Source organism: Cantharellus anzutake (genome assembly GCF_015039405.1).
Source record: "Cantharellus anzutake strain C23 chromosome Unknown EI90scaffold_4, whole genome shotgun sequence".
NCBI lineage: Eukaryota > Fungi > Basidiomycota > Agaricomycetes > Cantharellales > Hydnaceae > Cantharellus > Cantharellus anzutake.
Window position 1 is genome coordinate 1,105,106 of NW_024066954.1, and position 26,290 is coordinate 1,131,395.

General features: G+C 49.4%; 11 protein-coding genes across 11 annotated transcripts; 6 read left to right on the forward strand and 5 right to left on the reverse strand.

Annotated features, from left to right (window-relative positions):
* Positions 1–26: 26 nt before the first annotated feature.
* EI90DRAFT_3033949 (uncharacterized protein) lies at positions 27–1,617 on the reverse strand. The gene is made up of 5 exons (XM_039058488.1): positions 1,027–1,617; positions 869–971; positions 743–810; positions 383–670; positions 27–322 (listed from the first exon to the last, which is right to left on the reverse strand). The coding sequence occupies exons 1-5, from the start codon at positions 1,225–1,227 to the stop codon at positions 272–274; spliced, it is 711 nt and encodes a 236-aa protein (XP_038922357.1). The 5' UTR covers positions 1,228–1,617; the 3' UTR covers positions 27–271.
* Positions 1,618–2,285: 668 nt separating this feature from the next.
* EI90DRAFT_3143725 (kinase-like domain-containing protein) lies at positions 2,286–5,432 on the reverse strand (the record flags this gene model as incomplete). The annotated part of the gene is made up of 12 exons (XM_039065048.1): positions 2,286–2,532; positions 2,582–2,715; positions 2,769–3,024; positions 3,077–3,243; positions 3,301–3,684; positions 3,743–4,038; positions 4,089–4,239; positions 4,298–4,335; positions 4,395–4,520; positions 4,577–4,620; positions 4,693–4,807; positions 5,351–5,432. 12 exons carry the CDS (start codon positions 5,430–5,432, stop codon positions 2,286–2,288), a joined length of 2,040 nt encoding a protein of 679 aa, XP_038922358.1.
* A 1,274-nt stretch (positions 5,433–6,706) lies between these two features.
* EI90DRAFT_2989212 (uncharacterized protein) lies at positions 6,707–7,355 on the forward strand. Its single transcript, XM_039056060.1, has 4 exons — positions 6,707–6,765; positions 6,831–6,935; positions 6,996–7,146; positions 7,208–7,355. The coding sequence occupies exons 1-4, from the start codon at positions 6,722–6,724 to the stop codon at positions 7,286–7,288; spliced, it is 381 nt and encodes a 126-aa protein (XP_038922359.1). The 5' UTR covers positions 6,707–6,721; the 3' UTR covers positions 7,289–7,355.
* A 209-nt stretch (positions 7,356–7,564) lies between these two features.
* On the reverse strand, positions 7,565–7,831 carry EI90DRAFT_2876763 (uncharacterized protein; the record flags this gene model as incomplete). The annotated part of the gene is made up of 2 exons (XM_039053887.1): positions 7,565–7,643; positions 7,701–7,831. Coding segments are annotated over 2 exons (210 nt in total), but the record flags the coding sequence as incomplete, so codon positions are not given.
* A 683-nt stretch (positions 7,832–8,514) lies between these two features.
* On the reverse strand, positions 8,515–9,318 carry EI90DRAFT_1736219 (uncharacterized protein). The gene has a single exon (XM_039052099.1). The coding sequence runs from the start codon at positions 9,045–9,047 to the stop codon at positions 8,598–8,600; it is 450 nt and encodes a 149-aa protein (XP_038922361.1). The 5' UTR covers positions 9,048–9,318; the 3' UTR covers positions 8,515–8,597.
* Positions 9,319–11,708: 2,390 nt separating this feature from the next.
* EI90DRAFT_2881623 (uncharacterized protein) lies at positions 11,709–12,252 on the reverse strand (the record flags this gene model as incomplete). Its single annotated transcript, XM_039053926.1, has 3 exons — positions 11,709–11,855; positions 11,910–12,023; positions 12,079–12,252. Coding segments are annotated over 3 exons (435 nt in total), but the record flags the coding sequence as incomplete, so codon positions are not given.
* On the forward strand, positions 12,148–13,045 carry EI90DRAFT_3033958 (Yos1-like protein). The gene is made up of 4 exons (XM_039058489.1): positions 12,148–12,539; positions 12,598–12,723; positions 12,780–12,868; positions 12,920–13,045. The coding sequence occupies exons 1-3, from the start codon at positions 12,443–12,445 to the stop codon at positions 12,833–12,835; spliced, it is 279 nt and encodes a 92-aa protein (XP_038922363.1). The 5' UTR covers positions 12,148–12,442; the 3' UTR covers positions 12,836–12,868; positions 12,920–13,045.
* Positions 13,046–14,085: 1,040 nt separating this feature from the next.
* Positions 14,086–15,679, forward strand: EI90DRAFT_2905645 (delta-12 fatty acid desaturase; the record flags this gene model as incomplete). Its single annotated transcript, XM_039054215.1, has 7 exons — positions 14,086–14,129; positions 14,189–14,339; positions 14,406–14,555; positions 14,620–14,961; positions 15,015–15,203; positions 15,261–15,432; positions 15,492–15,679. The coding sequence occupies 7 exons, from the start codon at positions 14,086–14,088 to the stop codon at positions 15,677–15,679; spliced, it is 1,236 nt and encodes a 411-aa protein (XP_038922364.1).
* A 1,975-nt stretch (positions 15,680–17,654) lies between these two features.
* Positions 17,655–21,349, forward strand: EI90DRAFT_1737569 (uncharacterized protein). The gene is made up of 6 exons (XM_039052103.1): positions 17,655–17,789; positions 17,851–17,962; positions 18,021–18,389; positions 18,437–18,508; positions 18,566–20,398; positions 20,451–21,349. Exons 2-6 carry the CDS (start codon positions 17,934–17,936, stop codon positions 21,232–21,234), a joined length of 3,087 nt encoding a protein of 1,028 aa, XP_038922365.1. The 5' UTR covers positions 17,655–17,789; positions 17,851–17,933; the 3' UTR covers positions 21,235–21,349.
* On the forward strand, positions 21,350–23,485 carry EI90DRAFT_1737564 (armadillo-type protein). The gene is made up of 3 exons (XM_039052102.1): positions 21,350–21,978; positions 22,032–22,718; positions 22,777–23,485. Exons 1-3 carry the CDS (start codon positions 21,464–21,466, stop codon positions 23,237–23,239), a joined length of 1,665 nt encoding a protein of 554 aa, XP_038922366.1. The 5' UTR covers positions 21,350–21,463; the 3' UTR covers positions 23,240–23,485.
* On the forward strand, positions 23,184–25,030 carry EI90DRAFT_1737459 (uncharacterized protein). Its single transcript, XM_039052101.1, has 8 exons — positions 23,184–23,199; positions 23,268–23,521; positions 23,575–23,717; positions 23,774–23,846; positions 23,898–24,137; positions 24,190–24,420; positions 24,474–24,731; positions 24,786–25,030. Exons 2-8 carry the CDS (start codon positions 23,406–23,408, stop codon positions 24,943–24,945), a joined length of 1,221 nt encoding a protein of 406 aa, XP_038922367.1. The 5' UTR covers positions 23,184–23,199; positions 23,268–23,405; the 3' UTR covers positions 24,946–25,030.
* The last annotated feature ends 1,260 nt before the right edge of the window (positions 25,031–26,290 follow it).

Sequence of the window (26,290 nt, forward strand, 5' to 3'; positions counted from 1 at the left end):
TATCGCGCGTTGGTCTTTGTGTTCGTCCAAAATCAAGGATGGTCTTCGGACTAAGGCTGGACCTTATTTACAACCACTGGCAGCCTAGAGAGATATACTGCCCATCAAGTTCCGACAGCCAACCCCAACTACACGATGGGATGATACCCGCTAGCCACCCTGCTAGAATTACTCGCGGAGTCGTTGGGGTGCATCGGTACAAAAAGCCTTGTTGGAAACAGGCTTGGATGTAGAACCAGTTAAGGTCGTATTTTGGACCCTGGGTACAGACCTAGTCCTCATGAAACAGGTATTTAATAATAAATAGCGCTGGAAGCATTGCCTGTGGATGATGTAGGATGTGAGCATTCCCCAGAATGATTGAGAATGGGCAGCCCCTTACTGTTATCTGAGATAATACCGCCCTACTCCAGTGTACAGAATCAGGTACAAATATATAGATGGTGCTCCCGAGGATCCAAAAAGAGAGGTAGACTACCGTAGATAGCAGGACGATGAAGATCGCTCCGTCGAGGAATTTGATGTTTTCTATCCGTATTTTTTGGATCGCGGACGTTCTGGCGGGTTCGCTCGTTGTCATCTCGCGTTTCAGTTTTAAGAGCTTGTAGACGATTAGGCTTGAAGTGAGAGCGTTATTGACTATGCTGGAGTAGATTGTTAAGCGACGCCACTGAGTTTAGGAAGTGATGCAGACATGCGTTAATGACGTGCCCATGAAATTCAGAATGGTGAATTAACCTACGTCGTGGGATCGAGCGTGAATCGTTTGGTCAAAGTCTGGCGGCAATGCCATGGCGGCGATAGCCAAAGCTATCAGAGATATCAGCGAAAGCCTCCGCTAGGTATCTATCATTCGCAGTATTCTTACAAGCACCTGCTAACCATAGGATCGCCGATGGTGTAGAAACCAGATATGAGTCGTTCCACGTCTTGAACAACTTCCAGATGAGAATGAGGTCATGTAGGCAGCCCTGGTATATCGGCTTAGAGTGGGTCGACACAGAAGCTAGTCCTGTAGTTATTCACCGAAAAAAGAAAAATCAAGTCGTGGACAGTCGAATATGGAAACATCTCTAGCTCTAGGACCCTATAATTTGAACGCGCCGCAGAACTCTCAATGTGATTCGCGAGTGACGCGAACGAAATTGCAACGTGAATCATTGAGAGTGTGAAAGCGGCAAAGGATGTAATTCGCAAGAATCGTGGCACGCGATTTCGGCGGGGCATACACAAACCCCAAAGGTAAACTGCTCCATAAGTTCCTGAAAGTTGCGAAAATGTAAGGGCAAGCTGTAAGTAATGCAAGCTAATCACCAAATAAAAAGGCCTCTGCCATGCAAGCAAAAATCAGGGTGAGCGGGTCCACCATCACCTGGATGGCTAATTGGGAGGGGAAAGATGGAGTCTTCGACCAGAATGATCGCTTTAAAAAAACATATAGTGTACTTCTCTGTTGTCTCGTTTTAATCAGCTGCGGACCAAAACCAATAATCTACCTAGTTCCGCATTCCAGATGCCCACATGACGTGGTTTCCTGGATCTAACTACTCCAGAGTCATAGTAAATATTGTGGCTGATATGGTCCCAGGAAATCCACAAGCTCTAATAGTAATAAATATTCAGATCATGAGAGTGGAGGAACTTCCGGGTGACAGTTGCCATAGTTATCTAGGCCTATTTCAATGCGGGAGTCTTTTAGGACGATGATCCTGGGAGTTGATGTAATGACCGGGTTATCAGAAGCCCGATAAGATGGACCATCATCAATCCTGACAAACGAAATCCCCTGGGCCAAAGTCATTCGCTTTTGGTTTGCTTGATGCAAGACATGCGCAATATTATATCTCAGGGGCCATATTGTTCATATTATGCCCCCCCCCATACACAGTGAAATTCATCGTCGGGAACTCACTTTCGGGATGGGGGGCCAAAACGCGGGTTGTTGGTACATAGCACTTCCCGCAGCAACTCCACGAGCAATCGGGGTTCACAAGATGGTAAGCAGTCACTGCAGGGCCGAAACGTATACGACAATCATCGCAGAACCGAGAAGCGGAACAAGATACGCACACCCAAGGTGATGATTTCAGTTGCGGTACTAGACACTGGTATACGTGAACGTATCAACACATCGGGATGAACATGACTCCAAGATCATTCAACAGATTCGTACGTCTTCGTGTCAAAGAGAGTTGTTGTGGAACGAAAAGTGAGAGTACGAAGGATGCTAGAGAAACAGGTCATTGTCCAAAAGATGTCGATGCGAGAATATAACAAAGAAAGGCCTATGCCAAGTTAGGCCACTTGAGTTTTAGGCCCTCAAGCCAGCGCATATACAGAAGTTCTGCAATAGGACTTCTTTCCTGAGCCGGCGAGGGAGGTGGAGAGCGAGGCGGCGATGGGATAGGATTGGCATTCTCCTCGTGTTCCACAACAGCGAGACCACGAGGGGTCATTTCAGCTTCTCGCCGCACAAGACGATGAGGGAAGAGACCACGTTTGGTGCTGATGTGTTGTCTTATTGAGTTGTTACTATATAATGGTCAGCAGGTTTCGATGCATGCAGCAATCAGCAACTTACTCATTGATGCCAGACAGAATGTCAAGTAGAACATTATATGCAAGTTCCGGGCTCGCAGCACCCAGTTCTGTAAAGCCACGCGACAACACATTGAGGGACTCGATTTCGCGAGCGTCCATGTCATCCTTGACAGCCTGAAGCCATCCATCATCTGAGTGATGAAAAAAAAATTCAGAACACTACTCACTAATTCTAATCGAGGCAAAACGACCTGGGTGATAATGTCCGCTCCTGTCACTGCGCTCGGGCTTGGGATCGTCGCAGAGGCTCTCCGTATCGCGCCTATCGACTTCTTCCGCAGAACACTCCCTGATGCGGGGGGAGGAAGAGGCTCAGATTGGTTTTCATCACTTCCCGAGCTTCTGGTGATACCAACGAACCCTTCGGAGAGGCGGAGTGATGATGCCGTATCAACTCGTTTGACAGGTCGAAGGGTGTTGCGACTACAAACATAATCAGGCCCTGACATTACATTGAGGCATAAGTCGAACGTACCCTTCCCCGAGGTCAGCTTCACATATAGCTGTTCCACGCGGATCTTGACGTGCGCGATAACTCGATCTCCCAGACTTTGGGGACGACGGCACATTCGCCGGAGGTGAGGCCGCACCTCCTCGTATTTCGTCGCCCATTGGAGAACCACTCCCGAAAAAGACATTGTCCTGCTAATGCAAAGCTCAGGATTGCGAGGGTATCAAATCAGTAATTATGAAGCGAACCTTTATGTTGATAGTTGAGTGTACGGCATCCGCGTTCATCCCCAGCCGCGGCGCCGGTCGCTCAAAGGGCTCCCCCGCAAGACCATTTGCATCATAGGGGTACTCGCCATCGCGCACGCTCCCAACAGTGAGCATGCTGAAGTCACTCGACATTGTATCAAAGTTCCACGCGCTTTCAACAGTTCCATTAGTGTCCGATGGAAATGTTGGAGGTGCACGGAGTGTCCCTTCAGTTGCCTTGATGGTTGGTTGAGCTATTATGGATGGCTTGTTTGGATTACGGGCACGGAAATCACGAGATCTCTCTATGAGCTCAGTTAAACTTGCAATTGTTCGGACACCACAAAGAAAACGATGTTGAAGAAGCTCAACAGCAGAAGGGCGCTAAACGGTGGTCAAAGTGAGTTAGCAGGATGATCGACTCAGAAGTAAATGGGCATACCTCGGTGGGATCTTTGGTTAAACAAAGGGAAACAAATTCCTTGAATGCTGACGAGAACGGCCCCTCCAGCGAGGGAGGACGTGCTTTTGGAATGAGAAATAACACTCGCATCGGGTGATATTCCGCCAATGGCGGTTCACCCTTCGCAAGCTCTATTGCAGTGATTCCGAGAGACCATATGTCAGTTTTGAAATCGTATCCAGTTTGGCGAATAACTTCGGGCGCCATCCAGAATGGTGTTCCCACGAACGTGTGCCGAAGTGTATTCGAAAGTTGAGCAGCAACGCCAAAGTCGGCTAAATGAAAGTACTGAGATTCACTCAAAAGAATTTATGATCACACATACCTAGCTTCACTTTTCCCTCTGAAGAAAGCAACACGTTAGCCGCTTTGATATCCCGGTGGATCTTGCCTTCAGAATGCAGATATTCAAGTCCATGAAGCAGTTCGTGCAATATTACGGCAATGTGAGCCTCCGAGAATGGCCCCGGTTTGAGCTGCAGCCGGAACGGTCGAGTTCAGAGCTGGGAACACAGCTTGACGGTTGCCACTTACTAAGTCGAGACATGAGCCTCCAGCTAAATATTCCATCACTGCGAAATAGAACATTAACATCTTAAGTGCTTGAGACCAAGGCAGTCTCTTTTCTCACCAATCCATAACTTATATCCCTTCACAAAACTACCATAATATCGCGTCACGTACTCTGAATCACATTGCGCAAGATGCGAAATCTCTTGTTGGATTTCGCTGATATCATCGTCAGAGTCCTCCAGATCTGTCAGAAAGGAAGTGAGGGATGGTGTTCGGAATAATCACGAGTCGATCACGGACCGATATGTTTGATGGCTACCACTTGTTGACTGTCATTGTGTATGCTGCGCATAAAACCCAAATCAAGATGAGTTGAGCTGTGCCTCGAAAGAAACATCATTGAAGGGATCACTAACGCTTTGAAGACAGTCCCGAAACTTCCCGTACCCAGCCTCTCGAGAAGGGTGTATTGGGTGGATGGGTCAGCAGTGTTGAGCGGTTTGGGCGTAGGCAAAGATTGCCCACGTGGGGCTGTTGGAGACGGAGGGGCTGAGTTGGACGGCGATGACCGAGATGTGCCGGTGACGTCTTGGGAACTATGACCAGGAAACAGCAACGACGGACAAAGTTGATTAAAACGTCAAAAGTGGCACAGGCGTCGACAGGACTAACCATGGCATTTACGATTCAATCCCAGGCGTGGGAAGAGGCGCCGACTGCAGCAGCGTTACACAAAGCCGAACTCGGCGGAAAACGGTCAAGAAGGTAATGGAAGGTGCTACTGGAGAATCAGATAACGAGGATAACAACATGCAACGGTCAACAACTCGCGATTCCGCTAACAAGTATTTTGGCCGCAGCGCGAGGATTACTCGTTAAAGGACATATTACGTATAGAATATCCACTAGCGACCCTGACAAATCTTAATAGGCCATCGCTATTGGGCAAACAGTCCCCATCGACTTTGATGCTGAATTATCCACATTATGAGGTGTAGCTACGAGGCGACGTTGTCGGAAGAGGAAGCTTTTTACATCAATCCAAGAGTGACCAATGAGGCACCCACGACAAACCTGAGCGCGAAATGTTCACAGCCCGCTGCGTCTCAGTCGTAGCCGGATTGCTCGAAAAATCGGGCTCTCTGAGGGGACACATGGACGTTGCAGAAATTCTTCACCTTGTATTGTCTGAGTGATTTGATCTTCCTGTTGCCACACGCTATAGGTGGGAAAGGAGCACATAGAGGGACGTCATCATCTACATCCATCTCATCTTCGATGGCGATGGTTGACTTGGGAAATGTGGATGTCAAAAATGCGGGCTCATCGTTGGAGGAATCCGTGTAATTTCTCTTTTTAGTGCGAGAAGTGGTAGTAGGAGCAAAGATGAGACTGCGCGACGCGTCTGACACGTCGCGTGCATCGTCCGAGCGCGACCTCGGTGGAGTGGTGTATACGGAATGTAAAATATCACTCGTGGTAGTGAAGTACGTGACGGTAGCGGGGAGTGGCGCGTCACGAGCCTCGGTGTGGTCTGGGGTAGAAGGGGACGCTGGGGGTTTGATAGGCGATGTGTTTGGCGTAGTAAACCGGGATGACGCATATCCATCCGTCACGTCTAGAGATCCGAGTCAGCATATTTCCCACCGCATGCTTAGCCTAGCAGTCACTTTTTCGCACTCGGGCCCCTAAGTTCCTTAGTGCGTTGTGTAATTCCTCATCTACGTCGTTCTGGAGTCTTGCCCAAATTATGAGTGAATGTCCTGAGTTCAGAACAAGCAAGAGTTACCTTGTGGCAGAGAGTGCTGCGTCGCTAGCCCTTACGCTCTCGGTCAAGACACGCTTGGGTGTTTCAGGCTTAGACATGGGCATGGCAACCTCACGAACGTAGCGAGTCAATGTGAATATCAGGCCCAACCACTGTACAGCCACTAGGGAAGACTCAGGGCAACTTTTCCTTAACACACTGCAATCAAAGCGTGGAGCATATGATTGTAGTGATGCACTCGCTCACAATCATATCACGTGCAGAAGCGAATCTGTGGTTTTTGCTACAACTGGCCTTCATTCTCTGGCACACATGTAAATGATTACTGTTCACTCGTCTCGGATCAACAGGTCCTTAGGAAAAGATGAGGTGGCAGAGCCGATCTATCCAAGGGGGTTTGTGCTCGGTCTCTTCGCATGTTGGTTGGGAAGCGTGTTGAAGAAGTTAAAGATGCAAAACAACTCGAATTGCTACGTGAATGGGAAAAACGGCTGCACCTTCTGAGCATTGAGAGTGTTTGTTTAGGCTAGATCAGTGAGATTCTGCAAAGCGACAAGTGAACGCTCGAGACATGTGAACTAGGCGCCTGCACAAGGTCAGATTGAAGCAAACACGTGAGGGATGGCAATCGCCGAAACAACTTTACAGTCCATCATTGTCGACCTCGTCAAAACACAATGCCTCGTAGTCACAAGCAGAGGCCCAGCCAGCTGCGGCTCAGGTTGGTGGGGGTTTTCTTCAGCACGCCCCATGTTTGCTGAGTTCCTCCACTTCTTGCCACATTAGAACTAAAGCCGAGCTCATTGAGAAGCTTGCTGGGCTCCGGCAAGACCTCTTGAAGTTACGTGTGCTAAAGGTCACATCGCCTACGTCCCCAAAGCTCCTTGGCATGTGCGTTGGATTATCTCAAGATGTTCAGGTCCCATCTCGCTAAATATTAATATTCTTCAGCCGAGCTGCCCGCAAGGATATTGCACGGATTTTGACTATCATGAACCAAAAGGCCCGCGAAAACCTCCGGAAATACTACAAAGATAAGGACTCTCTTCCGTTGGATTTGCGCCCAAAGAAAACTCGTGCTATTCGTCGTCGGCTGACCAAAGTGTGTTCAAATTTTACCTTTGGGATGACATCCTCCTTACGACTGCCTCCGAATTTCCTAGCATCAACTCAGCGTGAAAACTGTGGCTCAAAGGAAGAAGGATATTCATTTCCCCATTCGTAAATACGCTATCAAAGCTTGAACCCGTTATCGACACCCACACCCACCCACTTCCCTCTCAATCCTCATGAGCGTCATGGAGTTCCGGCCATCATCTTCTAATCTGTATGCTATATACATATGGCTTGATATTATTCATGCTCATGCAAGAAATCAATCGCGGACATGACCGAAAGGTTTCACAACTCGCAATATTGCGTTTCCACAAAGCAAGTGTTTCGGCTTGTTGCAAATTATACTGTGCTCTCCTTGCTGGTGTGCTGGTGTGGCGCGAGCGCAGAAGCAGGACCTATCGTCCAAGTCCTAAACCATGTACGGACCTCCCTCTCGCTGCAATAAGACTTATTCCGAGACAACTGAGCAGAAACCCGGCGAATCTGTGCGTTTGTGAGGGCATATTGCATAAGTGTGACCGTTGGTATGAATAAACGCACCGAAAGAAAGCTACACGTGAAATCATCCGTTCTTCAATCAAGGTTCTGTTACTCGCAAAGATGCCGCGCAGCACGGCAGGCGTTATAGGAAATTTGCTCTTCTTCGTATTCTCATTCAATTCAGAGGGGGCAGGGTTGAGTCTTGTAGGGGTGGGCGTGGACGCAGATCCAGATGCAGAAGAAGTGACACTCTGTTCGTGGATGACACGACCAGTGCGAGAATTTATAGCACGCGGAGACGGCGCTGAACGGTTTCGTGCAGCGCTTGCCGGGCTAGCATGCGGGGGGTGACGGTGGGTGTTGGCAGGAGTCACTGTGGATGACGATCGCGAGCTCATGGGGTCCTCTACACGAATACAACAAGAGGATTTTCTCACGGGTCCTTGGTGCATTCCTCAACACGGTGACGTTCTTCGTATTTCCAGCGATATGAATGCAACGTACCAGCACATGCAGCTCATCCCCGTGAATTGGACCAAATGAAAGAAGGAGGCGGGCGAACTCCCTCGCTTCTTTCCCCTTGCCTTTCCTCTGACATTTTCAGTTTCGATCTTTCTAATTCGTAGTGTACATTATTGAGTCACTCCCCTCTTCGACAAAAGAAAATGCTCAACATAAAGCCTAAACGTGCCCAAATTCAGCTCGCCGCGATAGGTGCCCACTATTGAAACACCATGTAAGCGCCGCGAGTCTCCCTCTGTTATCAGCCCTTCGATGTTCCCATCGACCATATGCACTGGCGAGATGTCTGGCACAAACGGCTTTTCACCCTCGCATCCTGAAGCAAACCTTCGTGTATCGGGGTTGCCTCTCAACTGCCTGCTTCCTCCTTCCTTTAAAACCCCCAAGATTTCGCCAGTTCCTAGGGCTTCGGGGCTTCCGCATGGAGATCTGTATTTAGCAGAATCTCATTTTGAACCTGTGACTACTCGGTCTACACATTCTTCTAGAGCTATGAAGAGATGTCCACCCTTTTTTGGATCGTTCAGCTGAGAGGATCCCCAGTGAGCGCAAGCCACGCCACCCGGCAAAAGTGAACGAGCATCCATGCTTAGCTGGAACCTTGAGGTACCGATGTGCCTCCCTTGTCGGAGCCATCGCCCAACTCGAATACTGACTGGAAGAAAACAACTCTGGGCGCCATAAAACTGATTCTCCAACTGTGACGTCGAGTTGGCTGAATTTATTGTCTCCATTGTCTCTATCAGAGTAGAATTTCCGATTGAAATCTCTTGGATCAAGTCCCCCAATAGCAACCATTGGGCTGCGACTGAGGGTGGTAATGAAAATGTTACCACTCCCCTTGGTATGCAACCGGAGAAGCTTGGCACACTCACCCACGGCCATTACCTGGCTGTAATTGTAGTCTCCAAGGACCAATCCAGCATCATACCAGTTCCGAGAACCCTCGACCTTAATCGGCGTGAGAGCGTGGGCTCCCGTGTGTTTCGGGTGGCCTCCCTCACTCCATTAACGTGATCCGCCCATTTCTCTCCGTCACATGCTTAGACTCACGTGGAGGCTGATATGTCGGTACACTAGCTAGCAGTACTTGCTCTGGGGATCACGCTTCCGTTTGGTTGACGGGTTCACGCAAGTCAATCGCTCGACGTCTCCTTCGTAATGGGAGGACGCATTAATTTTCCCCCCTCATCACGTTTGATGGGGAATCGGATTCTCCTTGCTGTCGTCTCAATTCTTTACTCGCACGAACGGAGGTTTCATAGCTGATACGGAGGTCGAGTGCTGAAGAGCGATTCGTTTTATTTTTCTCAGGCCAGCAAGGTCGGAACCAGATGGATGATCCAATGCAAGATGAAAGCCCCAGTTGCCACTGGCACGCCCGATGACAATTTCTTTCCACAGTAATTATTTAATGATTGGGGCTTCATCGGTGGGAAGCATGGATGGCAACGCGCCGTATTGGCTTTAACTTCTTAATGCTCAACAAGCCACTGCCATTCTGCGCGTACGAATTTGGAAGGGTGAGAGGGAAGCAGATATGCTTTCAGATTTAGCGTTGTGGCAGAAGGACATTTGATCCTATCTGAATTGATGGAACGGTGCAATTGATGCGTAGACTACAATGCAATATTAGAATAACTAAGTACGTCTTTTAGGTCCGTGTTCCTCGTGATTTCGCCGTATATCGTCCTCTTGCGCCCCCGCCTTCAGGTTGTGGAGGGGGGGCGTTTCTTGCCCCAGTGATTCCTATAGGATCCACACCAGCTATACCCAAACGCGGAGCAGTTGTGGTAGCAAAACGACGAGCAGCGGCGGCGCGTGCAATGTTGCGAGTTTTGGACGTAGTCACGATGGGTGGAACATTACCTTTTCGTTCACCGCGACGAAGTGGCTCGCTCGGAAGGTCATCAGCACGTGTCGCCATGTAACCAAATTGGGGCATGTTAGGGGAAGGAAATGTGCTGATGGTGGGAAGGGAAATAGGAGTGGATTGAATGGTAGAATCTTCTGCTTGGAAGATCGAAGGGGAATTTTGCGGTTTGGCAGGAGGCGAAATGACAATGGGCTTTGGGACATGTCGTGGTCTCTTCATTGGCGTTTTGAGTTCGTCAACGCCGCCCAGCCACTCGCATCAGAGTCGGAGTCAGAAGAAACGCCATCCACTTTTCGGCGTTGAACTTTGTCCCCATCCTGACCCACACGGCGTTTCTTTGCAGAAACGCTCGCATTGTCATCATCAGACAACGTGGGAGAGGATTCGAGAATAATCTCGGGTTTAGCTGATTCACGACCATCAACTACTCCACCAGAAGCTGATACAACGTGATCGCCAGGATGATATGCTTTAGCCGCACCATTGTTACCAGCACCGATCTTTGCGTTGTCAGATGGGATTTCCGAGGCACCGTTTATCGCCACCGGTGCAATCGAATCGTATCCAGAGGTCTTTCTCCCCTCCTTTAAGGATGCTGATGATTTCTGCGATCTCAAGGGCCTCGGCTTGACTGTTGAAATAACACGAGAGTTTCGTTTTCGCAGAACAGGAGCTACATCGGACTCAGAAGGAGGGGCCTCATCTTGCGTTGGCTTCTTTGGTGCGATCTTAGACTGCGTACCAGTTTCAGATGCTTTCCTCGATCTGGGCACTGTGTCCTTTATGGCTGCGTCCGTGGCGCCATTCGAACGTCCCTGCTTAGCGCTGGCAAGGTACTGAGATCGCCTTTGACCTAGGTTGGGTTCGCGTCGCTCGGTGGGTACAGCAACGGGCGCTGCCTTCTGCGCTAAGGCGGATGATGAGCCTGCGGGTTCTGCAACATTCATTTCTGTACCCATTGCGGCTTTGTTCAGTGGTTGTTGCGCAAGTGCAGTCTTGGGGGGGTATAAGGGTGGTGGTGGTCCTGGCAATGGCGATAGATCTTGGCGGAATGCCCCCGGGAGCTGGGGTGAATAAGTGGTGGGTGGGTACACGTGTTGGGTCGCGATGAGAGGTTGAGAGAGGTCCCGAGATGTTGGAGGTTGATAAGGATTGAGGGTGGACAATGCATGTTCAATAGGGAGCTCAGTTTGGGGTAGTGGTCGGCGGACACCGCGCGGAGCCTGGCCATTTGCATCTTCGACTGCGCTCAAAACGTTGGGACGGCTACGCAAGCTTTTATCGAAGGATGGTTGTCTTGGGGGTGCAGATCGAGCGGGAGGAACAACAACATGCCTTCTCTCAAAGGGGTGGTCGGCCTCGTCTTCGACACCTCGACGCCGCTGTCTGGTGCCTACGGCGCCATCAGAAGTAATTCGGTTTGCTGGAGGAGCAATGATATTCTGTACAGCCTGGGGGACCGGAAGCGCATGACTGGATCTGATTCTGATTCGCGAACCATTGCTTGGCGCTGGAAGGGCAGGCCGTCTTGTGTTACGACCCGATTCCTCAGCAGCATTAATAGCTACGCGTCCTGAAGCTACCCCCCGCGCATTACTTGGGACATTTTCCAAAGGAGAGTGCTCGTGTGCAGTTGTTTCCCTTGAATCGTCCTCGATCTGAGGTGATATCCAGGTCCGCACATAACGATAAGGCAGACAAAGGAGATAGGTGATGAGACCGGCAAAAAAAGTAAAAATATCAAGGCTCCAATCAATCGTGACTATGTAGGGCTTGATAAGAGGACGTAGGAAATAAAGCAGGATCGGTTCCGCGACCTGTGATCCCCAAACCTTAGTCTAGTATGGACAATCGCCGACTGATCGACTCACCGCGGCACGACATAAAAAGAAAACGCTCAAGAATATCGCTTTCATATCCTCGTAAAATGGGATCAGAATCCCAATAGACCTGTCGCACACTCGTTCAGCATGGATCCAACAGCCCTGTTGCCACAACGAAAGAGGTCAACGAATATGAGTAGGATGCTTCTAGGCTTACCCATATAATCCATACGCTCAGGCACGCTTTTATCTCTCTCTTTCTAGCGGCTATCGCGCGAGCCGTAGGTGCATCGCCGCGCCTACTGAGCCGTGGAGGTTTGAGAGACTTGAAGGACCAGTAAACGTTTGAAAGGACAATGGCAAGTCTAATAAGGCCTAGATATAATCCCATAGGGCACTAGAAGGGAAGATTTCCGACGGAGCTCAACGCTCCTTAATTATGGACTTCTGTGAGGTGCACGAGTTTGTTGCAAGGTTCGCAACGCCCGAGGGCGTGTTTATCACGTGGCCCTCTCCAGGGGAATTGCCGTCTTCGCGTTTTAATTTCAGCCCCGAACCCTACATCTTTGCGCTCTTGCGATATGTCCCTGTTCACGGGTTGGGGAGTGATCATATATGTTCCACTATTGTTGACAAATGCGGTTGCGATTCTAAACGAGGAACGGTTTTTGGCACCCAGTGCGTGTTGTCATTCTGCGCCGAAGCTACGTGTCAAATGACAACTTTTCAATTACAGTTGGATGGTCGACTGTCCAACAGCCGGTAGCTACATATGATCAAGGAGGCTTTGGAGACCCTCAGGGTGATACTATCAAAGCTCGACTGATAGCATTGATAAGTGCTGTCAGAACACTACTACGATGTATGGATGTCATTGGTTCTGTATTTCCACTTGGATGCTTACGTTGTCCTTGAAAGTCCCTTTAATACTGGCAAATATCCTCATCATTATCTGGGAACTCCTATTCGGGTGAAGGGGATGTTTTAGACGCTTGTCTGCATTTTGTGTGAGCATTCAATGTTGGAGTTCTGGCAGCTTATTTTTATATGTCGACCAGTTGATAGGACTGCCTTCCGACAGAGGACGGAGAGCAATTTTCAAACACCTCCATTATCCTTATTTGGTTGTATCAATATCATGGACATGGCCTGTTGGCTATTAATAACAAGCACGCTCGCAGGATAACACTGTTGCATGCAACCCTCGGGAGTAGCTTTAAGGTCCAATTGACGCAAACCTGTGTCCGAACATTCTTAGACATGGCGACGCATTACCAGCCAAACAACTGGCTGCCCTTTTTATTGCGCATTTTGACAGCACCCCTGCGACAAGGATGAGCCCCATTTACAGAATGTGCTGAACTTGTTAAGACTACTTTGACCTTCCAGTTGGTTTTTGCATGTGAAATTAAACCTCCCTCACCAGTTCGCTTACATGTGCGAGAGGTGCGGCTTCGGACTAAGCTATGAATTCATATCCAAAGATCCAAGGATGATTGATGTCTACAGCTATCAGTTTCAGCATTTTTTGGCTTACACCCGCGTCCACCGGGTCGATGATATGTTCCTTAGTTGGATGGCGCTGGATGGGTAGTGAATCCCAAGTTTATCTCGAGCTGGACTATGGCCGGCACTCACCCATGTGTAGTAGTGCCTCCAATGTTATACCAACGTTGTGACACATTAATCGTGTGGTTGTGGTTTATCTGCACTGGACCTTCCGTGACGTGCGGAGAGCCACAGCTCACAACTGTCAAAACTACAACTACTGGTTATTGACCGAGGTAATTATTGCGTCCCGATGGAGATGGGGCTTGCTAAATTGGGAATTATGAATTCACGTGTTCCCAAATATCAGACACCTGGGATCCGGGCACTCAACAACAAAGCTTTAGATTGCCCATTCTGAAGGGCGCCATGTGCATCCACAACGAGCCGTGCAATGGGCTCAGCAGACTGAGTTCTACAACACCACTGGGCTTTGTACTGAATCCGCCACCTCCAGATTCATGATACATATTCTCATTCTCTCCGGGTGATTTTCACAATTTACAACTGGGTAAGATCCATGTTTAATTAGCTTCTATTCCACTGTTCCTTGTGATTACGGACCTGATACCTCTGGAAAGTTATTTAAACTCCAGATTCAGGTTCACTGTCTAGCCCACAGCAAACCCACAGTCATCCACTCTCTCCATACTCTCCCTGCCTCGCACTTTTCGGGATGACCTCTCTTGACGTTGCCTCGCTTTTCTACGACGGTCCCGAGTACGTCCAAGATTTTCATACACAGTCTTTCGGGAAGGATTTAATGCCTCAACCCGCAGATATACTCGCCGTCTGCACACCGACTACCGTCTGCCCGAGATTACTCTCAAGCAGATCCACGAGGTCATCCCTAAGGATGCATACGAGAAGGATACATTGAAGGGGTTGTCGTACGTTGCTCGTGACATCGCGTTCGCCACCCTGTTCTATGTAAGTATGCGATAATCTCTGCCACGGCCAAATCGTCGCCTGATATGTTTGTCTTCGTATTGATAGCAATTAGCGAAATACATTGACCCTTTCTCGGCTTCAGTGGGCGAGTCATACGGCGAACATGCTCAGTTCGCAGCCAAATGGGCGATGTGGTCCGCGTACTGGTGGTGGCAGGGAATATGCTGGGCAGGCATTTGGACACTAGGTCATGAGGTGAGTTCGTTTGATACCAGAGCGTACCTGTCGGCGCAGATGGATATAATTCCCCTTGGTGCAGGCCGGACATGGGGGCATTTCTTCCAAGGGCTGGGTTAACAATGTTGTCGGATTCACGCTTCACACATTCCTTCTCGTTCCCTACTTCTCGTGGAGGGCAAGCCATCACCTCCACCACAAGTCAACAGGTTCTCTGGAGCGTGATGAAAACTTTGTTCCCCCAACCCGCACCGACCTCAAACTCCAGCCTCATACTCAGATGACCCGGAATGATTACAAGGAAATCTTCGAGGAAACTCCCATCTTCACATTCCTTCGTATCGTATTCATGCAGGCCGTCGGTATGCAGGCGTACTTCGCGTACAACGCACTTGGCAATAAGATGTACCCTGCTGGCACGAACGTAAGTGATTCTTCGGTGCTGAGATCACCATTTTGTTAACGTTGATCGACTAGCACTTCAATCCGAACTCCGCTTTGTTCAAGGAGTCGCAGCGCAATGAAATTCTTCTCTCGGATGCCGGTCTCATTGCCATGCTCGGGATTGTTGGCTATTGGATTAATATCTCCAGCCTTTCCACTGTCACAAAATACTATATTATCCCCTACCTGCTTGCAAACCACTGGATCGTTATGCTGACTTATGTGCGTCCTCACACTTCGGTTACTTAAACAATGATGCTGATTCTTGCTGTTGTATAGCTTCATCACACTGATCCCACCATGCCTCATTTCCGCAAGGATGCCTGGACTTTTGTGCGCGGAGCGATAACAACCGTTGACCGACCTTTGCTCGGCTGGGTCGGACGCTTTTTCCTCCACAATGTTTCTCACGATCATGTTGCCCACCATCTGATATCCGCGATTCCTCATTGTAAGCACTCATTCTAGTACACTGGATAGTCTTCCACGCCAACGGTTTTCTCTCGTTAGATAACGGCCCTCGTGTCACCGAAGCCCTGAAGAAAGTTCTCGGCGAGGACTACAACCAAGACTCGACCAACACGTTCCGAGCTTTGTGGAGAACTTTCAACGAGTGTCAATTCATCGAAGATGATGGTGCTGTTGCTTTCTACGCCGATAAAACCGGTCACACCAAGCGCAAGCTTGAGGGCCAGTGAGAAGTTCCATTTTTTACTCACAATACTCGAAATGGAATTCTGTCATACTCAAAAACGTGGAATCAGAATCGTCACATATCTGCACGCCTGTAATTCTTAAAGCTAATGTAGTCACTATTTACCCCTATACATCGCCCTAGTGTTCCTATTTTTTGATGGTTTGATACCTACTGCCCTTGGGCACCATATCAGCTCAGACTCGTACCCACCGTCATGCCAGGCCAAACAGCCTCCAACAAAAATAAGGTCCGAAATCACATCCATTCTCATTCCACGCCTCACTCTCAGAACCACAATCGGCCCACCGGCAAATCACATAATTCATCTTGGGTAATCACAACCTACTTAAATCCAACCCACGCTGAGGTTGACATTCTCAACGGTCATTAGCAGACTGAAATAATTTCACGTTTTGAGGCTACTCCTAAAATTGCCACTCAACCTTTCATTCTTATTGTGTTTTGTCATGCGGTTTTTCCAAGAGCTTACAATACCCAGCATGCTCCTCACGCCTTGTTGCAGCGGCAAACGAGTCGCGTTGACCCTCTCGAACCCGGTCTCACCTCAGGTGAAGTGACAAAACTGTCAGTATACGAAACTCAGACCCGGGACTGGGATAATTCCAACAATGAATTCTTTGCAGTCGGCTCGGTTGTAGATTTGGACAGTCCTGCCTCTGGACGTCAACGATCCATCCTCCTGCTGGTTGTGATATTTCAGATCACTGATGACCTCGGGACCGGAACCAACTCTCCGTTAATCGGTTGCTCTGTTCTACTGTCGTCTGTATCTCGTGAAGCTTATTTCAGGCTCAAGGTTTCCAGCGATCACAATGATGGACATGTTACTTTAGGGGTCCTCGTCCTTATTGTACGCCAGGTTGTTTGCCCCATGCAACCCAATGCCCCGCGCGCCCTGGGAACCCCAATATCGGCCTTTGGCTCATTCGATAAAGATCACAACTTGCACTGCTCAGATTCTTTTATTCGATGATTCCGAATCCCAGGACATACACAAGAACAGCATTACTGATCATTCTGATAGTACGGCTTGCGGTTCTCCAGTTTGGGACAGCGTCAATCAGAAAGAAGCTAGACTGCCTAAACTTCGGATGACATCCAGAGATGGGGCCGCCACACTAAACACTCGCCCACTCGCTCTCGCTCGGAAATGCTGGATTGCTCAAGGAGGCCAAGGCCAACGGGCTCACTGGAGGCCTTCTCACGGCATTGAACCCGCATTTCCCAGTTTACTCTTGTTATGTACTCTCCCTTAGTTTGGCCGTTACTGTGGCTTCTGGGCCGTCGACCAGACAACTTCGGTTTGTCGGGTTCATCCAGCTTGTTGCTCATTTCACACTGGCGTCTTCAGGCGCTGCAGGTGGGAGTTCTTGTCGAGGGTCCCATTTAATCAATATTTGGGTTCTTGATTGCGGGGATTCCGGAATTGATAGAACCGATCCAACTCTCCCGACGGTGGATGTGGAGGCCCATGAGCAGGCACAGAAAAATCATGCCTGCGCCGGTTGTGCAAGTGGGGAGCAATCTTTGCATCCATCCGTCGATTGCACTTCGATGGAAAGTTATCCAGAGCAGGTAAGTACTAGTATCGCGGCTCGCCTTGGGTGCATAACAAGGTAGGGGAATCGATGGTGCCGCGGGGAACTGTTGGTAGATGGATGCGGGGTCCAGAGGTCCTGAGCCGAGGGCTTGGCAACAGTACGAATATAGCTGGCGCTTTACGATATCACATCGCTTTCCTTCGAACATTATGGTCTGGAAGCTAGGATCCTGCCTAACATTGATCCCGAAAAAAGAGTCCCGTAAATTAACATGGGGGGATCATCAGTAATTAAGAAGTCATAGAGGCTGGAGTCCTACCTAGACTCTCAGCTTAAGCACGTCATGCCCGCTCCACCACTAAGCACTGGTTCCCAATCTTGCCCAATCATGGACAATAACTCCGGTCCGCAGCCGGCAGTCCCCATTTCGAGGTGTCAAACCGATGCACAGCCACGCGCTCGGCGCTTAGAAAGAAGATAAGCTGGCAAACCGCACCTCCAGGGCCCCCTTACGTTCGAGATTGGGGGAAACAGATACAACATTGCCAGGTCAGCCCTTCCATAGGCTGTGCCTCGAATCTGAAGGATTATCCGGTTTTGTTTTGAATAGCATTATCCCATTTCAGTTCACACCGTCTCAGGCTCGTTGGCGTTCGGCTCGGCCTTGGTGGCAACATCTACGAATGATAAAACATGTCTACGAAACTGTCTGCGAAGCGATAGTAGGTGTATTTTCTGTTCATGTCCACTCATCGTCTCTGGAACTCTACGTCCCCTTAGCACTGGAGACCAACACCATCGCGACCTTATCCAGATGGAACAAGCAGCGGTGGAACAACAGAAACGCAACTTGGAAGCGGAGCGACGAGAGTTTCAGCAACAAGTGAAACAAATACAGGATCAGATGGCTCAACAAAAGCGCGAATTGAGCGCAGCACAAATTACCCTCCAACGACAACAACAAGCACTGCAGAATGAACAACTCGCACTCCAATTTGCTCAACAGGAGCTTCAAAATTCACAGCATGAAGTGGATCAACAGCGGAAAGAGAATTATGCATTTAAGCAAGAACTGCTTCAACAGCACAGTACCCTTCTAAGGGCGAGGGAAGATATGGCACGGAAAGAGAAAGAACGTCGTTTAAGAAGGTTGGTTGGGCCCTCAACGTGTACTCATTCATACTGATCTTTCGTAGAACTCCGTCCGAGGGCTTTCTGGAGGATGCTTACCCCTCCCATGGAACTATCGACGTGCTCAAGCTTCTTGGGTACGGAGTATAGTCATTTGATTTCAAGCTAGTCTTATCTATCTTACTGCCTTATAGCAATGGGTCGTCTAGGATTCGCAGGCAGGCGGCTAAGAGTTTGCTGGAGTGTACCAACTCTGGCGGTGACAGTGTTTCGCCCACCATCGAATATGGAATTCTTCAGACTCACTTCCTCCCGATTATCCCTCCTATCATCGCGGAGACTTCATCAGCCGATGTGAAGGAGTTCGCGCGTGCCCTTCTCAAAACTCCCTCATTCGCCTTGGCACTCGTCGAGAAAGGTCAGAGTCAGCGGGTTGTCGCTCTTTTGAAGGAAGATCAGCCTTATGACTTAAGCGAAGCCGCGAAAATATGTCTATCTAGCGTGCTGAGCCGCCGCGACACGTCCTCGCTGCCATCCGGTAGAATCATCCGAAACGAGCTTGCCATGGAGGTGGAACACATTCATTCCCCTGCTGGTCTGAGTTTGCTGCAATCGACGGCGGAGGCCACGATTAAAGACCTGTTGGAAGACAAGAACTATGATCTAGTTACGAAATACATGCTTCATGAAGTTTCAGAGGTCCGGCAAGCTGTCGCCCCGTATCTCAACTCCACAATCACGGCGACTGGATCACATTCCGCCAGGCTAGTTGTACAGGGATCGTTCCTTTCTCGATTGTGTCAACGCTTCTTGCTCCCTAGAAAGTCGGGGCCTGAAAATAGGGAAAAACTCCCATCCGATATTCTCACTCTCACCACGACGTACCTGCCTCGCCTGTGCCGCCCTCTCTGCTCGACGGATGTTCAGACAACGTCTCTCATGGTCCAACTTATATTTTCCAACAAGCCATCGCCATCCTCCCAAGCGATTACAGGGGCAGCCATTGAAGCCACGGTCAATGCAGCATCTGCAAGCAAAGGTATGGAGGTTCGACAGAGTCTCGTAGATGCGGGTTTGCTCGAGGCCATTGCTTTTGCCCTATCGGATTCGCCAGGGGGCACTGACGCCCCGGGTGGTTCTGTGTACAGCTTCATCTGTCAAATCATACCGCTCGTGGGCGTTGTGGCGGCAGCCACGAATCCTTCGCACGTATCTTCCTTACTGAACCTCTTAAGGGTGGAAGACCCAGATGCAAGCAAGGATCTCATATCCTCACTCACTGAATGCTTCCGCGTCACTATTTTCTCGGAGGGCCAAGCCGCATATAACCTTGCCTCGCAATTGGAGCCAAACCTTCTTGCGCCTTCCCCGGAATGGGAGCCCATACTTTCGTCTGTGCTCCCTCGCGCATTTGATCTCAGGTGGACAACAGACCCTGAAGGCGATGGTTTTAATTGGGATACCCTTTTTGCCATAGAGCTTCTGAAAAATTCCTCTTCTAAGGAAGTGCGAAAGCGAGCAGGCATTGCTCTACTGACGCGCTTCCGCGCTTCCCCGGGTGTGATCAATTGGGTTTGCAAGCGCGGTCAACATCCTCAGATAATCGAGCTCTGCACCTCCCCTCAATATGACGAGGTAAAGCGAATAGGTTGTGAACTTCTTAGAACCCCCGCGGTGGGATCGCATATTTCTGTGTCCAAGGGTGACTTCACCGACTCTCGCTCTCTGAAAACTTCTGAAGTCTATGGAAGTGCTGACTTAGTATCGCTTGTTTCACACCCTGACATGTCCGTGCGGATTTCTTCCTATGTGGCGCTTCTCGATGCAGCGCGCGCGACAGATAATTGTCGTATCCAGCTTGCCAAGGCGGGGCTAGCCTCCGCCCTCAACGACATAACGCTAGTGCACTACAAAGGGGAGGAACAATCGATTCAGTTTACATTGGATATGCTGGATGAATTATTCTTCATCTGGATGGAAGGAAATGGGCATCTCAGAGATGCAGAAGTCTTGGCGAACATGCTTGCGTAAGTGGTCAGCTTTTCTATTCCGTTGCAGTTTATGGAGTGTTCTCCCCAGCGCCGAAGAAGAGAAAGTCGCCTCCAAGGCTTTTTATCTCACTCGCCAATCCTTCTCGGAGGACCTAGGCTCACGCCAACATCTGAGGACGGCCATACTGTCAAGGGTGTTAACGGTAGGGGTCGAGCCCTCTTCATTCTTGGCGTACGCCGCGATTTCCATTGCCGAATGCTATGCTTTCGACTTGTTCAAGATTCACGAGTTTGAGACGATATTCGGATTGCTGCAACATCCTGAGCCTCGTATCAGAAACGCAATGACTCTTTCCATGGCCAAAGCCCTCCGTGACGATCAACAACCCAATAACGGCGATGGAAAACTATGCGAGCATCTTGTCAGAGCTGGGTTCTTCGAATTGGTGCTTGGTCTCCTCGAACACAAGGATCCCACGAAAGAGATAATTGATTTTACTGTGCGAAGTACAGGTTTGGAGCTCATTGCTTTGGCCGTTGTACAGTATGGTGGTCTGCGTGGGATATGGAGTCTTGTCGAGACCCATCCTAATGTCTCGGTTCGAGCCGCTGCCGCAAAGGCCATCGAAAAGATTTCCAACTCTGTCGCTGCAGAGGACAGGGCGTTGCTCGTGGGAGGGAAAGTGTCGACCTGGGGTGATGATGCATCGGAAAAACAGTTCTATCTGGTTTCTTCGGTTTGTCGCCTTGTAGGGGGCACTTCGCGCATTGAATCTCACATCGAAAATCTCTGCCGCACATCCTTCCCCAAGATTGCTTTACAAACAGCAGTATCTGACGACTTGCCTCAGCTGGTTGTCCTACTGAAGTAAGTTGACTTCTGGGTAATGCCTTCCCTTGGGACTGATCCTTGCTAGCCATACCAATACCACGGTTTCGAGGTCGGCTACTACCGCCCTTGATGCAATTCTATCTTCGGACCCCGCGACGAGGGGGCCTCTTCGGAAGCATTTGCTTGCGAGTTCCGCGAAGGCTCGTGATGAACAATGCTCTTACACAGCGAAGGCTGTTAAAGAGGTTTTGGCTTTGGACGTGGTTCAGATGCGGGACTTCGGGGAAGTACTTGCGGCACTCCGATATCCTCATGAGATCCGAGCACCTATCTTTGGACATGCCTTCGCTAGGATTGCTGATGATGCCAGCTGGAGGAAGGACATGATAAGCGCCGGCTTTGTACACTCTTTTACACAAGCCTTGTCCCAAGACCCACTGCCTGAGAAAGATGTCCTCGAATTCCTTGCTCGTTGTGTGGAAGTGGCATCCATCGAGATCGGGCGTTCAGGCCACACTCCTGACATCCTCAAAATGTGCTCGCATCAGGATCCTACCATATCTATGGCCGTCCTCAACGGACTCGCGTCAATTTCTGTGAATGGGACGCCAGACGACAGGGTTCGCCTCATTCAAGATGGATTTTTGGAGGAGTCTTTACACTTTTGTAGCCAAGATTCGTTATCACCGGGAGTCCTCAGCCTACTGCAGCAGTCGGTACCTGCCTTGTCCCATGCCATATTGAACGAATCGAGGGTCTCAACATTCTTGATTCCTGCGCTTTGGTAAGCCAAAGCACTTTTGTCAGTCTTAAAATCTCTCAACTAGCAATCTCCAGCAACAAGCATGAGCCAGTGTGGGAGCTTTCCTACTCTGCTTTGCACGATATTCTTTCAAGCGGAGATGATTCATCGGACATGATGAGAGCACAGATATGGCCCACTATCTCTCACTCCCCCTTAGTTGTATGCAACTTCATCGAACAAGCTCTTCATCTGCGATGGGCGAATGATCTGAGCAATGCCCGCAGTGTACATCTCCTCTACGAATTGTTACCGCACACTCATCTCGGCATCCGAACGGAGGCTATGAGGCAATTGGCTGAAATAGCTACTTTGGAGGATTTTCAGGAGGCGCTTGTGGACACCGGCGTGTTTGAGGTATTGTTGACGCTTATCGGTGATAGCAGACAGGACGTTCGGTTGTCATCAAACAATCTGCTTCCGGTTCTTGGTATCGCGTTTGCCCAGGGCGGGAAGCTCAGCGTCCTCCAAAAATTGCTTTTTTCATCCGACAGCCTCATAAGTTCAAGCACCTATTCTGCAATCCGTACCATATTGGAGACAGGAGAAGAGAAACATTATTGGAAGTTGATTGAGTCTGGATTAGTACCAGACCTTCTGTCTGGTACAACTGCTAAACCATCAGAGAAGTTGGTGATATTGCTGGATATGTCTTTGAATAAACTTGGCTCCTTCTTGCTTTTGAACGGTAGTGGAAACATACTGTTTGAGGTACTCGAATCGTATGTCAGCATGCTATTTTCTACCCGCACAACGATTGATCCGTGTGTCCCTTCGCAGGAATCGAGCACCTAGATTGCAAGCAACTTCAGAAGAAGTTCTGAAAGCACTCGCGAACGGAACACCGAGGCATCGGAGGCTAGTCTGGGATCTATTGCTCCCGAGGCTCAAGTCGAAGCCCGAGAGGCTCTGCATGGCGGCTTCTGCAATGTTATCACATCGCCTGGCTGCAGATCGAGTAGACTCAAAAGAATATGTCGTCATGTATGAACTGCTGGGACATCCGCATCCAGCCATACGAAAGCCAATCATGGACGAGTTTGGACAATTGATAACTGGGGAAAATATAGATATTCGGGCAAACGAAATTATCGTCGACCTGTTGAACGTTCTTCTTCAGCTGACTTCAAGCACTACTGCATTCCCTGATGTCGTGTCCTTCACTGGAGAGATCTTCTTACCGAAGACAGGCCTCGCATTGTGGTATGTTTGTGGACGTACCGATATCTACTGTGTTGATTAGGTTTTCTCATTTCAGTCATCTCGGGAAGTTGGCGACAATCGTCAATATTCTTGACCACCATTCCCTGCAGCTTAGAAAAGGGTCCTGTCTTGCCCTGCAGTCAATCGCACAAGGCCCAGAGAAGCACAAGCTGCTCCCTGCTGGCATTCTTGCTCCCTGCTGCAACATGGAGCGCCTCGTGGGGGATGGCAATTTGACGCGTCTTGTATGCGTGTTGGTCCCGAATATCATTGAATTTGTTAAGAAACCCGATGAATTGGGCTCCTTGTTTAAACTCTTCAGGTACTTGCCATCCTAATCCCGTCTACAAGTAAATCTCTTATTTCTCTTCCCAGCCACCCTGATGAAGCCGTGACGTCAATGATTTCGGAGTCTCTTTCACAAATGATGCAAACTGAAGGGCAGGACTTTATTCTGCTGAGCTTCATTCTCGAACAGCTCCCCGTTCACGAAAATTCTCAACTATTCGTCTCAAAAGGTATCATGACCCCAATGTATCGGAATGACCACATTAATTCTTTCCTCCATCTCAAGCCATCAGAGTAATGGGTGGTGAAGGAGCGTTCTATCGCACACGTCAAACGAGCGTTCTACTCGAATTTTTAAGGTGCGTAACTCGAGATTCTAATTGTCGAAGAGTCTAACCCATGAGAAACAGTTCCGATGCACCCTATCTGTCAAACTCCGCGCAAGACGCTGTCATCGCACTTGCTAAGAGTGATGACCTCGCTTACAAACAAAATTTGGTCGATTCGAAAATCATGTCTTATCTTGAGAAACTCAATCTGTCTGATATCCACCGTCCGGTCGGACTCGCGTTGAGCTGCAGCGTACTGCCATCATTATGTGCTTTGTCAATGTCTTCGGGTCAGGGACTTGAGGTTGTTAACATGTTCTTGTAAGTGCTGGCTTGTTCTTGTATGTGCTTATTTGCTCACGTCTAGTGTCAGTGACTCCTACGAACCTCTCCGCCGCATTATTGATGCGCAGTGGCAAGAACTAGTGAAGACACCGCAGGGCGTCTCAGTCCTAGTCAGGGAAAATGTTGTCCCACTTGTTCTTCAACGTATCGGGCATTCTGTCGGGCACTTCGCCATACCGCTGGTGTGTTATTTGTCTCGACGATGTGGGAACAGCCTGGTGTTGCGAAAGCAAGGGTGGTTGTTTTTAGACATGATGGAGTGAGTATCTCAGAGCCGCCCGCCGAAATAGGTTTTGACCTTAATCTTAATAGTTCGCGTGATGATGAGCTAACCAAGGCTGGTATACTCAACTTACTTGCTCTTTCGGAAGGCTCGGAGGAACATGCGGCGATGATTTTTGATGTCCCCCGAATTCGGGAACGCCTAGCATCTGCGCTGGATTCGCTGTACGAGCCCGAAACCATAGTTGACATCCTCCATGTCGTCCAAAATCTAGTCCGTGGGTCGTCGATGAGATCAGAACGGTGCTTGTTTTCGCCAGTTTCGACTTGTGTCTACAAGCACACACGGTGCGTGTGCGATTTGACGTCAAGTCCGCAGAGCATATCTGACAACAACTACAGAAGCGCTGTCCGCTCAATACGACTGACCTCTCTTCATATCCTGTACAACATCTTCCTCAGTATCACCGACAAGATGTCCATGATAGATGAGGATTTGGTGGAAGCGCTTCACACGACACTGACGACTAGTCAGGATAACGAAACCTATGCGGCGCCCTAAGGATCATTGTTGAGGCTTGTCGCGTTGAGCAATGTCGTGAAGTTATCGGTGTGAAGAAGTTTGTCACAATTTTGCTGGAATGGGCAAAGTTTGTACCTTCTATCCTTTATCCCCCTTCTTGAAGATGGCACTGAAGACCAATCACTACTAGGCCGGAACAAGACACGGCGTGTAGGCGCCTGGCGTGGGAGGCTATTGCCAATATTGCCAAAGGCTCAGATGAGGACCGCCTTCAGCTTGTGGACTCAAGCATTCTAACCTCCTTACTCCGTTGATTCGTCATAATTCCTCTGATGTAAGTAATGGGTACCGAGACTTCATAAACACCTACAAAGCCGCTTCTGTTCTCGTAGGTGGCCAAGTTTGCAATTGAAACAGTTGGATCTATTGGCCAATCTGGAGCGTTTTACCGCAATGTGGCCGACAGCGGTGCTGTAAGAAAGCTGGAGCATGTCACAAGGTGAGTCCATCCTGACGAATCAACAGTCATCTGAGCTGACATTATTTTCACTGTAAGCCCCCTGCACAGATCCAAACTTGACGGTAGCGAGGATAGAAAGGGGACAAAGGAAGCCGCCGCGCAGGCGTTGAAGTGGATCAACAGTGCCAAGTTCGTCAAGTTCGGCGGCCCAATGGCAGTGAGGGTGTAATAACGTTGATTTTGTTATGTGTATTAGGAAGCGATCTCATTCGTCCCGTATCCGCAATCGGAACGAGGCTCCACTGATAAACCGATCATCTGTTAGACTCAGCCGGCAGGTAATCCAGGATGACAGGCCACATTCTCCCACCAGTGGAAGTCAGACTCTTGTGCGTCTGCATTGTACCAGCTCTGAGGTAGATCTGACCCTTTTGTCCAACCACAGAGCAGCCTCCAGTACACGACGTGAAGCCAGCTCATGTAACCTGTGGCCAGACCACACACGCCCTGCCCGCTTACTCATATCAGGATGTCACTGCTCTTACCCCCCTCCCGGCTTGTTGCCCATTCTATCGATATTTTGACCGCCCGTGTACCACGCTGACTACTTCGATGTGTCCAACATCAGTGCATGATCTAAGCCTGCTCAATTCCTTATTCTCGTGTACCATTACTTCTGAAGGGATGTTGTAACAAGGACTAAACTTTTCTCAGGATCCGTTCTCGCGCGTATGACTCCATTGCACAACCCACCAGGTATTCGCAAGCATTGATTCCTCAAGTACTCAGGTTAAGCTGATGATAATCTGCAATTTTGCACTGGTTTACCGTCGCAATCGGGGTTGCGGCATGACCAACGAGCCAACACGCAATACAGCGTGTGCGCTCATAGACTCCAGAGCTCGGTAGGTAACCCAACCACTA

Excerpts from the sequence above, each read along its gene's own strand:
- EI90DRAFT_3033949 (XM_039058488.1), bottom strand. The coding sequence starts at position 1,227 with ATGCCCCGCCGAAATCGCGTGCCACGATTCTTGCGAATTACATCCTTT. Across the intron at positions 972-1,026 it reads ACTTGATTTTTCTTTTTTCG|GGCTGCCTACATGACCTCAT; the intron begins GTGAATAACTAC and ends CCGATATACCAG. Across the intron at positions 323-382 it reads CGGTATTATCTCAGATAACA|GCAATGCTTCCAGCGCTATT; the intron begins GTAAGGGGCTGC and ends CATCATCCACAG.
- EI90DRAFT_2989212 (XM_039056060.1), top strand. The coding sequence starts at position 6,722 with ATGCCTCGTAGTCACAAGCAGAGGCCCAGCCAGCTGCGGCTCAG. Across the intron at positions 6,766-6,830 it reads CCCAGCCAGCTGCGGCTCAG|AACTAAAGCCGAGCTCATTG; the intron begins GTTGGTGGGGGT and ends TTGCCACATTAG. Across the intron at positions 6,936-6,995 it reads TCCCCAAAGCTCCTTGGCAT|CCGAGCTGCCCGCAAGGATA; the intron begins GTGCGTTGGATT and ends AATATTCTTCAG.
- EI90DRAFT_1736219 (XM_039052099.1), bottom strand. The coding sequence starts at position 9,047 with ATGGCCGTGGGTGAGTGTGCCAAGCTTCTCCGGTTGCATACCAAGGGG.
- EI90DRAFT_3033958 (XM_039058489.1), top strand. The coding sequence starts at position 12,443 with ATGTCCCTGTTCACGGGTTGGGGAGTGATCATATATGTTCCACTATTG. Across the intron at positions 12,540-12,597 it reads GGAACGGTTTTTGGCACCCA|TTGGATGGTCGACTGTCCAA; the intron begins GTGCGTGTTGTC and ends TTTCAATTACAG. Across the intron at positions 12,724-12,779 it reads TGTCAGAACACTACTACGAT|TCCCTTTAATACTGGCAAAT; the intron begins GTATGGATGTCA and ends TGTCCTTGAAAG.
- EI90DRAFT_1737569 (XM_039052103.1), top strand. The coding sequence starts at position 17,934 with ATGTCTACGAAACTGTCTGCGAAGCGATA. Across the intron at positions 18,390-18,436 it reads AAAGAACGTCGTTTAAGAAG|AACTCCGTCCGAGGGCTTTC; the intron begins GTTGGTTGGGCC and ends GATCTTTCGTAG. Across the intron at positions 20,399-20,450 it reads GTCTTGGCGAACATGCTTGC|CGCCGAAGAAGAGAAAGTCG; the intron begins GTAAGTGGTCAG and ends TGTTCTCCCCAG.
- EI90DRAFT_1737564 (XM_039052102.1), top strand. The coding sequence starts at position 21,464 with ATGCGGGACTTCGGGGAAGTACTTGCGGCACTCCGATATCCTCATGAG. Across the intron at positions 21,979-22,031 it reads TTCTTGATTCCTGCGCTTTG|CAACAAGCATGAGCCAGTGT; the intron begins GTAAGCCAAAGC and ends AGCAATCTCCAG. Across the intron at positions 22,719-22,776 it reads CTGTTTGAGGTACTCGAATC|GAATCGAGCACCTAGATTGC; the intron begins GTATGTCAGCAT and ends GTCCCTTCGCAG.
- EI90DRAFT_1737459 (XM_039052101.1), top strand. The coding sequence starts at position 23,406 with ATGGAGCGCCTCGTGGGGGATGGCAATTTGACGCGTCTTGTATGCGTG. Across the intron at positions 23,718-23,773 it reads TCAACTATTCGTCTCAAAAG|CCATCAGAGTAATGGGTGGT; the intron begins GTATCATGACCC and ends CTCCATCTCAAG. Across the intron at positions 24,732-24,785 it reads TGTGTCTACAAGCACACACG|AAGCGCTGTCCGCTCAATAC; the intron begins GTGCGTGTGCGA and ends CAACAACTACAG.